Raw genomic sequence first — 16,408 nt, 5'->3', positions numbered from 1 at the left:
AAGAGGGAGGAAGAGGTTTATAGGAGGAGGGTTGGAGGGAGAATAGAGGAAGAGGGGGGAGGGAAGGAAAGGAGAGAAAGAAGAGGGAGAAGAGAACAGCTTGTCGGTCTCAGCCTCAGTGGTTTTACAACATGGATGATAATCTGGAATAAATTAGTGTTTTTGCTGGTGAGTAAATCTAATCTCTCTCTCTTTCTCTCTCTTTCTCTCTCTTTCTCTCTTTTAAACGATCATCAATGAGCAGCACACATTTAAAAAGCTGAAGAGGTTTGATGGAACAGTGCAGAGACACACCCCCTCCTCACGCTCTGCCTAAAGTCCTCATGAGTTCACATAATGGACTTTTCCTTGCTCCTCAAGTCCAGATGGGCTCTTCTGGGTCGTGTTGCACTTCTGTTGTGACGGCAGCCAAGAGAACGTTTTGTTCTGTCACACACACAAACATGGACCCTCCAGAAAACAACTCTTCTTCTTTCTTCTTTCTTCTTTCTCTGGCAAAACTGAAGGAATGGGCAAGTGAGGCCAGCTTTTGTTTAGCAGAGTTTAGATGCAATTTACGGCATTCCTATAATTTGGTTTGATTTATGGAGGGGTGTGTGTGTGTGTGTGGGGGGGGGGGGGGGGGGGGGGGGACCCTAACCCTAAGCCCACACACACACACACAAGGCTCAGCAACTTGTCTATGTCTTTGCCTCACAATAGACTGGTTGGAGGGTTAAGGTTAGGTTTAGGCTGTTTAGGCTTTGGTTTAGGGTTAGGTTTAGGTTTAGGGCTAGGTTTAGGGTTAGGTTTATGGGTTAGGTTTAGGGCTAGGTTTAGGGTTAGGATTAGGGTTAAGTTTAGGTTTAGGGTTAAGTTTAGGGTTAGGTTTATGGGTTAGGTTTAGGTTTAGGGCTAGGTTTATGGGTTAGGGCTAGGTTTATGGGTTAGGCTTAGGGCTAGGTTTAGGGTTAGGATTAGGGTTAGGTTTATGGGTTAGGTTTAGGGCTAGGTTTAGGGTTAGGATTAGGGTTAAGTTTAGGTTTAGGGTTAAGTTTAGGGTTAGGTTTATGGGTTAGGGCTAGGTTTATGGGTTAGGTTTAGGTTTAGGGCTAGGTTTATGGGTTAGGGCTAGGTTTATGGGTTAGGCTTAGGGCTAGGTTTAGGGTTAGGATTAGGGTTAGGTTTATGGGTTAGGTTTAGGGCTAGGTTTAGGGTTAGGATTAGGGTTAAGTTTAGGTTTAGGGTTAAGTTTAGGGTTAGGTTTATGGGTTAGGGCTAGGTTTATGGGTTAGGTTTAGGTTTAGGGCTAGGTTTATGGGTTAGGGCTAGGTTTATGGGTTAGGTTTAGGGACAGGTTTATGGGTTAGGTTCAGGTTTAGGGTTAGGTTTAGGGTTTTTAGGGTTAGGTTTAGAGCTAGGTTTAGGGTCTTTAGGGTTAGGTCTAGAGTTAGGTATGGGGTTAGGTTTAGGGTTAGGTTAGGGTTAGGGTTAGGGTTGGGGTTGGGGTTAGGGTTAGGGTTAGGTTTAGGGCTAGGTTTATGGGTTAGGGCTAGGTTTATGGGTTAGGTTTAGGGATAGGTTTATGGGTTAGGTTCAGGTTTAGGGTTAGGTTTAGGGTTTTTAGGGTTAGGTTTAGAGCTAGGTTTAGGGTCTTTAGGGTTAGGTATGGGGTTAGGTTTAGGGTTAGGTTAGGGTTAGGGTTAGGGTTAAGTTTAGGTTTAGGGTTAAGTTTAGGGTTAGGTTTATGGGTTAGGGCTAGGTTTATGGGTTAGGTTTAGGTTTAGGGCTAGGTTTATGGGTTAGGGCTAGGTTTAGGGATAGGTTTATGGGTTAGGTTTAGGGTTAGGTTTAGGGTTTTTAGGGTTAGGTTTAGAGCTAGGTTTAGGGTCTTTAGGGTTAGGTTAGGGTTAGGGTTAGGGTTAAGTTTAGGGTTAGGTTTATGGGTTAGGGCTAGGTTTATGGGTTAGGTTTAGGTTTAGGGCTAGGTTTATGGGTTAGGGCTAGGTTTATGGGTTAGGCTTAGGGCTAGGTTTAGGGTTAGGATTAGGGTTAGGTTTAGGGTTAGGATTAGGGTCAAGTTTAGGTTTAGGGTTAAGTTTAGGGTTAGGTTTATGGGTTAGGGCTAGGTTTATGGGTTAGGTTTAGGTTTAGGGCTAGGTTTATGGGTTAGGGCTAGGTTTATGGGTTAGGTTTAGGGATAGGTTTATGGGTTAGGTTCAGGTTTAGGGTTAGGTTTAGGGTTTTTAGGGTTAGGTTTAGAGCTAGGTTTAGGGTCTTTAGGGTTAGGTCTAGGGTTAGGTATGGGGTTAGGTTTAGGGTTTTTAGGGTTAGGTTTTGGGTTTGGTTTAGGGTTTTTAGGGTTAGGTTTAGAGCTAGGTTTAGGGTTTTTAGGGTTAGGTCTAGGGTTAAGTACGGGGTTAGGTTTAGGGTTAGGTTTAGTGTTTTTAGCGTTAGGTATGGGGTTAGGTTTAGGGTTTTTAGGGTTAGGTTTAGGGTTAGGTTTAGGGTTAGGTTTAGGGTTAGGTTTAGTGTTAGGTTTAGTGTTAGGTTTAGGGAAACAGATTGACCCACACTACTTATGACATGACAGCTCAGCCTGCGAGGCGGAGCAGCGGCGCCACGTGGGGCCTCTCCTCTGGACGGACTGGTCTGGCTGATCTCTCGCTAAGCAGCTCCACATGTTTGGAGACACTTGAAACAGCGACAAACAAAATGCCATCGAATCCTTAAAGTGCTCAGTGCCGAGGAGCTTTGAGGAGAGAGCCTTTGCTCTGATGGACATCGGTGATGCTTATCACTTCTAGGAAGCCCACTGAAATATCCAGAAAGAAGGTTTATGGAGCTTCAAGACTTATCAATGGTGTAATCTGTTAGGGAAGTTACATAAATGTTTCAAAGGCTGGAAGGCGTGGAGATTCCTCCATTAAGCTGTTGCACTGGGGGTAAAAGGACGTCGGCCAGCATTTCTTTCAGACAGATGGAATTAATTCATACATTAACCCTGAACACTGGTGTTAAGTGATGTGAAGATCAATACTAAAATATCAACCGCTCCAGCACCACGTGTGTCTGTTTCTGCTATGATTCTCCTTTTCAACACAGCGATAAGTCGTTGAATTATTTAGGATCTGATATTCTTTCTAACCCTAAGTAAAAACATCTTTTTAACAGCTTCGATATGAATTAAATACCTTTGTCTTCTTTCTGATACAGCATAAGTTTGGGGTTACCTTCGTACGTTGTGCACAAAGTTGTGGTATTGCCTCACTATTGTATTGTATGTGTGTTGTGTCGTATTGCATCTTGGATGTACCGTATTCTTTCAGTATTGTATCAGTATCAATACTGTAGTACTGGTGTTGATTCATGGATTCATGGACGTGGTGACGGAGGACAGGGAGGGTTGGTGTGACAGGAGACTGCAAGGACACGGCGGCGGAACGCCACACCGAAGAAGAAGAAGTCGGTAGTTCACAAGTAGAGAAGATTTTCATTTCACCTCATCCCGACTCATTCAGAGTGGAAACCGTCCCGTTTGTTATATTTTTAACATTTGAAATGTATCTTGTGGAAAAGTGTGGTATTAGTAAATAACAGCATGATGCAACACACACCAATACATTGTTCAGAACAGCAGCACCAGTGAAATGACAACAACAACAACAACAACAACAACAACAACAACAACTCATTTTGAACACAAACTTCTGGGACAAACAAACAAACAAACAAGTTTAAATGCATGTTAAATAAATAAATAAATAAATAAAATAGTTTAATTTCATGCTAAATAAATAAATAAATAAGTTTAAATGCATGTTAAATAAATACATAAATAAAATAGTTTAATTCCATGCTAAATAAATACATAAATAAATACATAAATAAGTTTAAATGCATGTTAAATAAATACATAAATAAAATAGTTTAATTTCATGCTAAATAAATAAATAAATAAATAAGTTTAAATGCATGTTAAATAAATACATAAATAAAATAGTTTAATTCCATGCTAAATAAATACATAAATAAATACATAAATAAGTTTAAATGCATGTTAAATAAATACATAAATAAAATAGTTTAATTCCATGTTAAATAAATACATAAATAAGTTTAAATGCATGTTAAATAAATACATAAATAAAATAGTTTAATTCCATGCTAAATAAATACATAAATAAATACATAAATAAGTTTAAATGCATGTTAAATAAATACATAAATAAAATAGTTTAATTCCATGCTAAATAAATACATAAATAAATACATAAATAAGTTTAAATGCATGTTAAATAAATACATAAATAAAATAGTTTAATTTCATGCTAAATAAATAAATAAATAAATAAGTTTAAATGCATGTTAAATAAATACATAAATAAAATAGTTTAATTCCATGCTAAATAAATACATAAATAAATACATAAATAAGTTTAAATGCATGTTAAATAAATACATAAATAAAATAGTTTAATTTCATGCTAAATAAATAAATAAATAAATAAGTTTAAATGCATGTTAAATAAATACATAAATAAAATAGTTTAATTTCATGCTAAATAAATAAATAAATAAATAAGTTTAAATGCATGTTAAATAAATACATAAATCAAATAGTTTAATTTCATGCTAAATAAATAAATAAATAAATAAGTTTAAATGCATGTTAAATAAATACATAAATAAAATAGTTTAATTTCATGCTAAATAAATAAATAAATAAATAAGTTTAAATGCATGTTAAATAAATACATAAATAAAATAGTTTAATTTCATGCTAAATAAATAAATAAATAAATAAGTTTAAATGCATGTTAAATAAATACATAAATAAAATAGTTTAATTCCATGCTAAATAAACACATAAATAAATACATAAATAAGTTTAAATGCATGTTAAATAAATACATAAATAAAATAGTTTAATTCCATGTTAAATAAATACATAAATAAGTTTAAATGCATGTTAAATAAATACATAAATAAAATAGTTTAATTCCATGCTAAATAAATACATAAATAAGTTTAAATGCATGTTAAATAAATAAATAAATAGAATTGTTTAATTGCATGCTAAGTAAATAAATAATAAATAAATAAATGTGAAATAAATAAATACATACATAAATAAAAGCAAGCTGGGTTAGAAATGCTTGTATTGACGGGAGCCGATCAGGGATCAATGATCAGATACGTGAAGCAGCCGGTTCCTCAGTTTGGAGGATCAGCAGCCTGTGTTTAGTCTCCATCGTCACTCTACTGACACTCTACTGACACTCTACTGACACTCTACTGACACTCTACTGACACTCTACTGACACTCATGTAGATAAACTCACTTCAGCTGCTTTCATCCACACTTTTCACTCTGTCAATCATAATTCCCACTCGGCCGTCCTCCCAAAGCTCCAGCTGCTCTCAGCTCCTGACATCTGCACCATGACGTGAAAGAAAAACTGCTGGGGCTGAAGCCTCTGCAGGAATCAATCATTTCTCTCTCTCTCTCTCTCTATCGCTCTCTCTCTCTCTCTCTCTCCGTCTCTCTCTCTCTCTCTCTCTCTCTCCCCTGTTTCTCTTCTTCTGTTTGACTTGTAAATTCCACCAAGCCCTCGTTGCTCTTCTTGATCTGCTCAATGTGTTGGCGGCATTATCACTTTGGATGCTTCAGCTCTGTGTGCGTGCGTGCGTGCGTGCGTGCGTGTGTGTGTGTGTGTGTGTGTGTGTGTGTGTGTGTCACTGTCTTTCTCTCTTTGTGTGCAGACGACGTCACGAGAAGCAGCATGAAACATGTCTCTCCTCAGGAAAAGTAAGTAACACGGGAGTGATGACACTGTGTGTGTGTGTGTGTGTGTGTGTGTGTGTGTGTGTGTGTGAGTGAGTGAGTGAGTGAGTGAGTGAGTGAGAGATGGAGTTACCACATGTCAGTGGGGCTGTAAAGAGTCTCTTGATAGGACCCAGTCCTCCGCTGGGTGAACAGCTGTTTGGACAAGAATTCAAGCTTTGTTTAGTTTTTTTGTTTTTTCTTTTAATTTGAAAAAACACAAAAACCTGCTGGTTGTCTAACTTCTGCAGATCCACAACTTAACTTTCTCTCTGACTGATGTAACGTCACTCATCACTGCAGCATTAAATCGATGAATCAATGAAAGGTTTGTTCAGTAAAACGGCCTGGAACGTTAGCATCAGCATTAGCATCAGCATTCGCATCAGCCTTAGCAGCCACATGCTTGTGATGCCAGTGAGGCCTTGGCAAAATGCTTCCAGATGTTATTAGACAGCCTGATCCTCTGTCTGCTTCACAGCTGGTTAAAAGAAGAAGAACTCACAGTGTGAACCAGCAGATTTTATTGGGATTTAATTTATATCAGCACATTTGGTGCTCCGCTCTATTAAAACCCTTCATGACGTCACAGTTGGACACGTTTTGTTTCTCCTTTACATTTTCTATATAGAAAAGTTAAAGTCAGATATAAAGGTTGACATTTTTTCTACACTTGAAAACAGCGTTGTATCTTTCATTTTCATTTTAAAAACATTAACAGTGTTCCTACATTGACATTGTAGTCAAAAATAATAGTGAAAAGTCGTTTTTCAAAAAAAGTTGTGTTTCCTGTGGGTCAGTGAGCAGTTGCTCTCACTGTGTTCCAGTCAATCGGGTTCTCCTGGTGCTGCTGGTGGTCCTGGTGTGTCTCCTCCTGCACAGCACGCTGCTCAGAGCCTCCACCCGCCCTCCACCCGCAGGTACCGGAGCTCCAGCTCGCCCGTCTGAAGGCGCCTGAGAACAAGAAGAAAAGTTCGCCTATGACGTCAGCCAGTTAACGAAACTTTTAATTTTTGAACTTGCGGGCCACGCCCCTTGCAACAGACCACACCTCCAACAGCAGACCACGCCCCCTCCCCAAACAGCAGACACACTACAGTGACACAACTTTTCAACGGCACAGCTTATTTCTCACTTCCAATGTTTTCAGAAACACATTTCTCTGAACTGTTTCAGGAATAAAAGATCAAGTTTGATTCTGATGTTGGTCCGTTTTTAAAAAAATCTTTTTATTAGCATTTTCACTTTTTTTTTTTTTTTTTTTTTAACACAAAACAAATGTGTATAAACGAATGGGTTGAAAAGTCAGAGGGTCTTTCAACATAATACATGTTGGCAACAAAAGAGATAAAGATATAAAGCCCAATCTGCTTCTACATCCGAAGTCAAGTCCATGATTGTCCGTTGTCCTTCCCACGCTTTAGTGAAAACTTAATTCAAGACACAAATAGATAAGGAACACAAATAAATAAAAAAAAAAAAAAAAATGAAATGGACAGGAAAAGTAAGACGTAAATAGTTAAGAAAGCAAAAAACAAAACAACGGAAAGAGACATCCAGAAAAAAGACGGAGTTTGGTCTGGTTTTAACTGCAGGAGCTGACAGCTCGCGTGGTGCATTCAGGGGCATCCCGTAAATCCGCCCTCCAACATGTAAACGAGCTGCAGGGCTCATACAGTACCGAGGTTACTGGAGCAAGGTTACAGTGCTGTAGGGGATGTGGCCTGTCGTGAGGGGCGTGGCCTGTCACGATGGGCGTGGCCTACCATGAGGGGCGTGGCCTGTCGTGAGGAGCCCGGCCTGCCATGAGGGGGCGCATTTTTTCGGCAGCTAGCTGACGTCACAGCTTCTTATGGACGTAGGCAGGGCTCTCTAGCCCTCTCACTAACTAACTAACTAACTGTCTAACTAACTAACTAACTAACTAACTGTGTGTTGATAATCGCAAACCTAAACAAAATCAGAGTTTCTGCTTTTAAATAGACGATAAATGAAATTATGTTTTAATTTTGGACCTCTTTGTGACATTTGTGGACGACATGTTGTCAGGGAAGTATTATTGGAACTGACGACACATTGACTTCAGAGAACACCAGCTCACAGAGCATCTTCCTCCCGCCAGCGGATGTAGCTTCAGTTAGCATCGCACCGTTCCACGTGTGGAATGTTGTACGCCTAGCGTCTGCCACGCTCACACATTTCTGCTCGTGATTCGTCTCAGATCACAGGAAAGGCGTCGTCTCCTCGCTGGTCTCGCTGGAGACGGACGACGTCGTCCCCGTCGTCATCTGTGCGTCAGAGGAGCGTCTGGGCGCTACCATGGCAACCATCAACAGCATCATCAGCAACACTAAAGCTGGGGTTTTCTTCTACATCGTCACTCTTCGAGACGCCGTCAAACTCACCAGGTTTGGGTCGTCATGGAGACGGTGAGCGATGTTTCTGCGACGTCTGGACCGCTTCTTTTCTCACCTCAGTGTTTGTTTTCTCAGGAGGTACATCGAGAAGACGAAGCTGAAAGGCATCCGGTATAAAATCGTGGAGTTTAACCCCATGGTGCTGAAAGGAAAGGTGAAGCCCGACTCGTCTCGGCCTGATCTTCTACATCCGGTGAGGCTGACGAGTCCCTACACACCAGGGGAAGTTTACTAAATAATGCAACCTTTCTGAAAAATATGTATATATATATATATATATATATATATATATTTCTTTTTGCAGCTTAACTTTGTCCGCTTTTACCTACCTCTGCTCGACATCCACCACGACAGGGTGATATATTTAGACGACGATGTCATCGTTCAGGGTACGTATGTGATGTCATGTGGATTCAGATTGGTGTTTTTAAGTTACCGTATAGTTTCCAATAGAAGAGCACCGCCTAATAGAATAAAGAATTTTACTGGTTTCAGTTACAGCACAGAGAGAATGAAATGAACCAAAACACAGCAAAGCAGGAGGAGTGACAGAGTGTCAAGGCAGGCCACAATTTGAGAGAGAAAAGCTTTGGAGCTTCATGACACAACTGCCGAGCAGCTGGAATCCGTCATCACAAGAGAAGCACAGTGTTTCTCTCCTCCTGTTTGCAAACAGTTGGGTAGAGGAAAGGAACCGTAAACAAATGTAAACATGAGCCCATCGACTGTTTGGAGACGTTGTCAGCGTCGCTGAATCCAAAATGAGCTCATGTTTTCCACGGAATGATCAAATGGGTCAAATTCAACAAAACACAAATTTTGTCTAATGAATGTGTTGAACCGATGTTGATTTATAGCAGGGTGGCCACACTTTTTCAGCCTGCGAGCTACTTATAAAACGACCAAGTCAAAGTGATCTACTCACTACAAAAATGCAAAATATATATTTATTTTCAAATATATTGAGGATTCTTTATATGTGCAATGTATAATGATGGACCTTGCAAAACCGTACGAGCCAATATTGCGCAACACGACATAATTAACTATGAACATTTGTTGTAATTACCTGAGTTTACTCTGACGACCTTCTTTGGTATTGCGACGGTCGACTGGCAGACGAGACAAACGCACTTTGGAAATGACATCGTGGAAACAAAGTCCACCTCCCATTCCTCATGAAAGTGACACGTCTTCATCTTCTCACTTGGTCCAGCCCCTCCACTCATTTTTTGGGGGGCTTCAAATTTTGCGGTAACTCGCTGACTAGCTTGTTAGCTTCGCCACACTTAGCGTCATTGTTTGCGCGTGTGCGGTGACCTGAAGGTCAGAAACATTCAGCCGTCATCTGACGCTGCGTTCGATCGTACTCGTGATTCGGAAAGGTTAATTAGCTTCATTACACCAGCGTCTATTTTTTTTTTCTGATGTCATGCGATCTACTATTACTAGCTTTGCGATCGACTGGTAGATCGCGATTTGCTTTTCTTTGAGTGGCAATTAAACAATTTTTTGACACAATTTTCATATAAATGTCTCTTTATTTATTTATTGGTTTGGGAATGTTTTCCAGGTGAAATCCAAGACTTATTTAAGGTGAGGCTGAAAGCAGGACACGCTGCTGCCTTCGCCACGGACTGTGACCTGCCCGTCACACACGAGATGGTGCGCAGCATCGGCATGCAGGTTCGAGGCTTTAACGTTCACGACTCCGCATTTCACAGTGGATTCACGTAGAGCCTCACCGGGACGTCACTCACGTTGACCCCCCCCCCCCCCCCTGCTGTCCTCTTCTTGGCGTTCATTAGACCACCTACATGGGCTTCCTGGACTTCAGGAAACAGCAAGTGCAGGATTTGGGCATCAACCCCAGAGACTGCTCCTTCAACCCCGGGGTGTTCGTAGCAGACATGAAGGAGTGGAAGAAGCAGAAGATCACCAAGCAGCTGGAGAAATGGATGGAAGAGAATTTCAGGTGGGTAAAGCAGCGCGGCGGTCAAAATAATGAAGTATGGCGGCTTTACACGTGCCCGATGTTCAAATCGTAGGTCAAATTAAATGTAAAATGAGATTTAAAACACACTCCAGATAGTTACAGTTACATTTTAATCATTTCTTAAAACCTATTTATCAACCAAAACCTTCTAACCCTCTTCAACAGGCAGAACTTATACAGCAGTGCCATGGCAGGAGGTGTGGCGACTCCGCCCATGCTGATAGTGTTCCATGACCGCTTCACAACACTGGACCCCCTGTGGCACGTCAGGCACCTGGGTAAGACCTCCTGTAGTCCAGACACCTGGGTAAGACCTCCTGTAGTCCGGACACCTGGGTAAGACCTCCTGTAGTCCAGACACCTGGGTAAGACCTCTTGTAGTTGAGACACCTGGGTAAGACTTCCTGTAGTCCAGACACCTGGGTAAGACTTCCTATAGTCCAGACACCTGGGTAAGACTTCCTGTTGTCCAGACACCTGGGTAAGACCTCCTATAGTCCAGACACCTGGGTAAGACCTCCTGTAGTCCAGACACCTGGGTAAGACCTCCTGTTGTCCAGACACCTTGGTAAGACCTCCTGTAGTCCAGACACCTGGGTAAGACCTCCTGTTGTCCAGACACCTGGGTAAGACCTCCTGTAGTCCAGACACCTGGGTAAGACCTCCTGTAGTCCAGGCACCTTGGTAAGACCTCCTGTAGTCCAGACACCTGGGTAAGACCTCTTGTAGTTCAGACACCTGGGTAAGACTTCCTGTAGTCCAGACACCTGGGTAAGACTTCCTGTTGTCCAGACACCTGGGTAAGACCTCCTGTAGTCCAGACACCTGGGTAAGACTTCCTATAGTCCAGACACCTGGGTAAGACCTCTTGTAGTTGAGACACCTGGGTAAGACTTCCTGTAGTCCAGACACCTGGGTAAGACTTCCTATAGTCCAGACACCTGGGTAAGACTTCCTGTTGTCCAGACACCTGGGTAAGACCTCCTATAGTCCAGACACCTGGGTAAGACCTCCTGTAGTCCAGACACCTGGGTAAGACCTCCTGTTGTCCAGACACCTTGGTAAGACCTCCTGTAGTCCAGACACCTGGGTAAGACCTCCTGTTGTCCAGACACCTGGGTAAGACCTCCTGTAGTCCAGACACCTGGGTAAGACCTCCTGTAGTCCAGGCACCTTGGTAAGACCTCCTGTAGTCCAGACACCTGGGTAAGACCTCTTGTAGTTCAGACACCTGGGTAAGACTTCCTGTAGTCCAGACACCTGGGTAAGACTTCCTGTTGTCCAGACACCTGGGTAAGACCTCCTGTAGTCCAGACACCTGGGTAAGACTTCCTATAGTCCAGACACCTGGGTAAGACTTCCTGTTGTCCAGACACCTGGGTAAGACTTCCTATAGTCCAGACACCTGGGTAAGACTTCCTGTTGTCCAGACACCTGGGTAAGACCTCCTGTAGTCCAGACACCTGGGTAAGACCTCCTGTTGTCCAGACACCTGGGTAAGACCTCCTGTAGTCCAGACACCTGGGTAAGACCTCCTGTAGTTCAGACACCTGGGTAAGACCTCCTGTAGTCCAGACACCTGGATAAGACTTCCTATAGTCCAGACACCTGGGTAAGACCTCCTGTAGTCCAGACACCTGGGTAAGACCTCCTGTAGTCCAGACACCTGGGTAAGACCTCCTGTTGTCCAGACACCTGGGTAAGACCTCCTGTAGTCCAGACACCTGGGTAAGACCTCCTGTTGTCCAGACACCTGGGTAAGACCTCCTGTAGTCCAGACACCTGGGTAAGACTTCCTGTTGTCCAGACACCTGGGTAAGACCTCCTGTTGTCCAGACACCCGGGTAAGACCTCCTGTAGTCCAGACACCTGGGTAAGACCTCCTGTAGTCCAGACACCTGGGTAAGACCTCCTGTTGTCCAGACACCCGGGTAAGACCTCCTGTAGTCCAGACACCTGGGTAAGACTTCCTGTAGTCCAGACACCCGGGTAAGACCTCCTGTAGTCCAGACACCCGGGTAAGACCTCCTGTAGTCCAGACACCTGGGTAAGACCTCCTGTAGTCCAGACACCTGGGTAAGACCTCCTGTAGTCCAGACACCCGGGTAAGACCTCCTGTAGTCCAGACACCTGGGTAAGACCTCCTGTAGTCCAGACACCTGGGTAAGACTTCCTGTAGTCCAGACACCTGGGTAAGACCTCCTGTTGTCCAGACACCCGGGTAAGACCTCCTGTTGTCCAGACACCTGGGTAAGGCCTCCTGTAGTCCAGACACCTGGGTAAGACTTCCTGTAGTCCAGACACCTGGGTAAGACCTCCTGTAGTCCAGACACCTGGGTAAGACCTCCTGTTGTCCAGACACCCGGGTAAGACCTCCTGTAGTCCAGACACCTGGGTAAGACTTCCTGTAGTCCAGACACCTGGGTAAGACCTCCTGTAGTCCAGACACCTGGGTAAGACTTCCTGTAGTCCAGACACCTGGGTAAGACCTCCTGTAGTCCAGACACCTGGGTAAGACTTCCTGTAGTCCAGACACCTGGGTAAGACCTCCTGTAGTCATGACACCTGGGTAAGACTTCCTGTAGTCCAGACACCTGGGTAAGACCTCCTGTAGTCCAGACACCTGGGTAAGACTTCCTGTAGTCCAGACACCTGGGTAAGACCTCCTGTAGTCCAGACACCTGGGTAAGACTTCCTGTAGTCCAGACACCTGGGTAGGACCTCCTACAGTCCAGTCTGAGGCCAGGAACCACAGGTATGAGGACCGTTCATGGATTTCTACATTCAGGCGCCATTAGAAGCACGGGTCAGTTCAAAGCAGACTCTTGAAGTTCTATTGAAAGGAAGGAGACCAGAGCGTCACGGTGCATGTTTTCCACAACAAGACCCTTTTCAAAGAGCGTTCCTGTGTGCAGGCTGGAGTCCAGACGCTCGCTATTCAGACGGCTTCCTGACGGACGCGCGCCTGCTGCATTGGAACGGCCCGTTCAAACCGTGGAGCCACCGGGCCGTGCACTCGGACCTGTGGGAGCGGTGGTTCATCCCCGACCCCTCCAGGAGGTTCACTCTGACTCGGGCCGACAGCGGCGGCTGAAGAGCGCCGAGGCCTTGCGGTCGCAGACCGACGAGCGGTGTGGCGTTGAAGACAGAAGAAGGACGTGTTGAGGAGCGCAGCGAGGAAGGACCGTATTGGCCAGGAGTCTATTGCTCGCAACGTGAGACATGTTTGTGTGGAAAGCTGCAAAGATCAGAGACAACTGTGAAAGAAGACGAAAAAGAGTCTTTTCCTGCTCACTGAAAATAAAGTTTTGAAGTTTGCACACTCACTGTGTGGTTTTGTATTTGTCAGGAAAAGTACCTCATCTGGCTGAAATACGAGAAGCAAGAAGAAGCTCTCTTCTGTTTTTTTTAATATTAGGATAGAAGTGGGAGTCCACTGCTACACTGCCCCCTACAAGTTTGGCTGCTCATAGTAGCTTTGATTTTATTTTTAAAGGAAGAGGGGAAAATGTTTTTGTAAAAGTCCAGGTAAGTGTAAATGTGGCCTGTGTCTGTCCCTCATGTTTCCAATCAACCAATGGTGTTCTCCCTCTGTGCTCCTGTCGTTATGAGCTCCTTCTGCGTCTCCCTTCCTGTTTATATAAACCTTCTCCCTCTGTTGATCGTGTCGACTCGTCCTGTCGGTGTTTCCTGGACCTTTTGTACAATAAACCTGCTTTTGATGGAACTCTGAGTCTGCGCTCAGGTCCATCCAGACAGTATGGATGGAACATCACAAAGAAAGAGGAAAAAGCAATACAGACGCTCAGAAAAGATAAAACCATCACATTATAGCGACTGATTTAAGGAAGGACAACTATTATCATGGACATGGACACATCTGAGCAAGCAACGTCCATAGGTGTCCAAAATACGTCCGTCCGTCCAGGCCGTATCCTGGACGTCTATATGACAGCCAGAACTAGATGACAAATGACATAAAAATCCTGGACACCCGGAATCAGTTGAAAGAGACGGGTCACAATCTGTCGGTTAAGTCCAACTGCCTGTATAATTATTGTCATTAAAATAATGAGGAAGTAGATCATGACAGGGACGAGGAGACAGGATTAATTGAGTGATTCTGAGGTTTTAAAGTATAGTTTAACAGTTTATTTTTTTCTTATCAGCAACAGGGTCTATTTTATATCTTGGTTTTGGTTGTGTGTGGTTTTTATTCAAATACACTTTTTGTTTACAAAGCCTCTAACTGGATTGGCAGTTTTGCCTGTTAAATATCTTAATGTCTGAGCCTCATGTTTAATATACATTGAAGTGCTATTTTGTCTACAGAAACTTTTGACTTTATTTATTGTTTTGGTTGTGTGTGGTTTTTATTCAAGTGCATTTTTTGTTAACAGAGACTGACAGTCCATTTTATTTATTGTATTTGGTTGATTTGATGATTTATTTTGGATATTTACAATGTCTTTTTTCATAATACAATTCCAATTTAAAACATTCTTCAGAAATAAAAGTTTATTTATCTTCTAAAAGGTGTACTTGCATTATTTTACCATAAGTATTATGTTAGTGGAAAAATGGTATCAAAAAGGCAATTTATCGCAATAATTTCTAGGACAATTTATCATCCAGCAAAATGTGTTATCGTGACAGGTCGAAGGAGTTGCTGTGGTGTCTATCTGGATCTTCAGAGTTTTACTGACACTCAAACTAGACCTTGGGGAGATGAACGGGGAAGTCTGTCTGTCTTGTCTGTGTCTCCCTGTCTGGAACTCCAGCTGCATCTGTTTAATAAACACCCTCTGCGTCGTGTAACTAGGGACCAGATTCTGGGTTGGGACACCTGAGGAGTAACCTGGTAGCTCGGTAGCATGGTAGCTCGGGTGCTAGTTAGCATGCTAACAAACTTTGTCTGATTGAGCTGAAATTCAGTTGGTGGCCTAATGGGGCACTACAGTTACGAATCACTAGCTAATTAGCTAGTTTTGAAAAACTTGGCTTTGACATAACTCAGCCTACACACACACACACACACACACACACACACACACACACACACACACACACACACACACACACACACACACACACACACACATCCTGCATATGACTTCAAAGGATGTGATGTCAAATGCTAATGCAGATGTTGTGAGATGAAAGGCTGATATCAAATGACGTCACTACGTTCACTTTGATGTGAACAGATATAAGTGGCTTCAGTGGCTCCCGCGCACACCATAGGTTGTCGTCTCCGTTCTCCGAAAAAATTAGCGACACCCGGACCTGGAGCATACTATATTCTGCGAGAGTAACAAATGTCATCATGACCTTTTTGATTTAGATATCACTCTGTTTGGAGTTCGTTCATTCATCAGTGTGCTTCTTTCTAGGTGACTGTCACCAAACCGAGAACTCCGAGTTTTACTTTCAGAGTACGTCTGTGACGGTTCTCACACCTCGATCCAGTCCAAGATGTCTGTGTTGTGTGTCTTCACTGTGGTGTGGTGTGAGTCCTTCACGGGTGTGTAGTGTTCTCCTTGGGGTGTGGTGTCCGTTGTGTGTCTCTTGTCTGCGCAGGACTCCCGGCGGCGTTCCCCATGCACCATCCGCACTCCTCCACGGAGTGCAGCGCACCTCCCTGCGCCCGTTTCTCGTGGCTGCGTTCCCCGTGCGTTCCCCTAACCCTAACCCCATCCGCATTCTTAGACGGAGTGCAGCGCACCTCCCTGCGCCCGTTTCTCGTGGCTGCGTTCCCCGTGCGTTCCCCTAACCCTAACCCCATCCGCATTCTTAGACGGAGTGCAGCGCACCTCCCTGCTGCTGTGGTCCTGCCTGCGCAGCACTGCTGGTTGCGTTCCCCATGCACCATCCGCACTCCTCCACGGAGTGCAGCGCACCTCCCTGCGCCCGTTTCTCGTGGCTGCGTTCCCCGTGAGCCGTCCGCATTCCTCCACGGAGTGCAGCGCACCTCCCTGCTGCTGTGGTCCTGCCTGCGCAGCACTGCTGGTTGCGTTCCCCGTGCACCGTCCGCACTCCTCACACGGGGTGCCGCGGATAGCAGCAGGGTCAAAATAAAACAAAATAAAGATAAAGACGGGAAAATAAAGATATTAATGACTGCACATGCTCTCTTGATAAAAGATGTCTTTAATTCAATCCAATCAGAACAAATTAGAAATTAAAAGT

General features: G+C 43.6%; 1 protein-coding gene across 1 annotated transcript; it reads left to right on the top strand.

Annotated features, from left to right (window-relative positions):
- The first annotated feature begins 10 nt into the window (after window positions 1–10).
- Window positions 11–13,503, top strand: glt8d2 (glycosyltransferase 8 domain containing 2). The gene is made up of 10 exons (XM_080518422.1): window positions 11–168; window positions 5,746–5,791; window positions 6,634–6,726; window positions 8,028–8,214; window positions 8,299–8,416; window positions 8,528–8,612; window positions 9,797–9,909; window positions 10,032–10,198; window positions 10,385–10,497; window positions 13,135–13,503. Exons 2-10 carry the CDS (start codon window positions 5,773–5,775, stop codon window positions 13,311–13,313), a joined length of 1,074 nt encoding a protein of 357 aa, XP_080374548.1. The 5' UTR covers window positions 11–168; window positions 5,746–5,772; the 3' UTR covers window positions 13,314–13,503.
- Window positions 13,504–16,408: the final 2,905 nt, after the last annotated feature.

This window comes from Blennius ocellaris (assembly GCF_963422515.1).
Source record: "Blennius ocellaris genome assembly, chromosome: 22".
NCBI classification, from domain to species: Eukaryota; Metazoa; Chordata; class Actinopteri; order Blenniiformes; family Blenniidae; genus Blennius; species Blennius ocellaris.
Note: the sequence above shows the minus strand (reverse complement) of the source record. Positions and strands in the feature narration are given on the sequence as shown.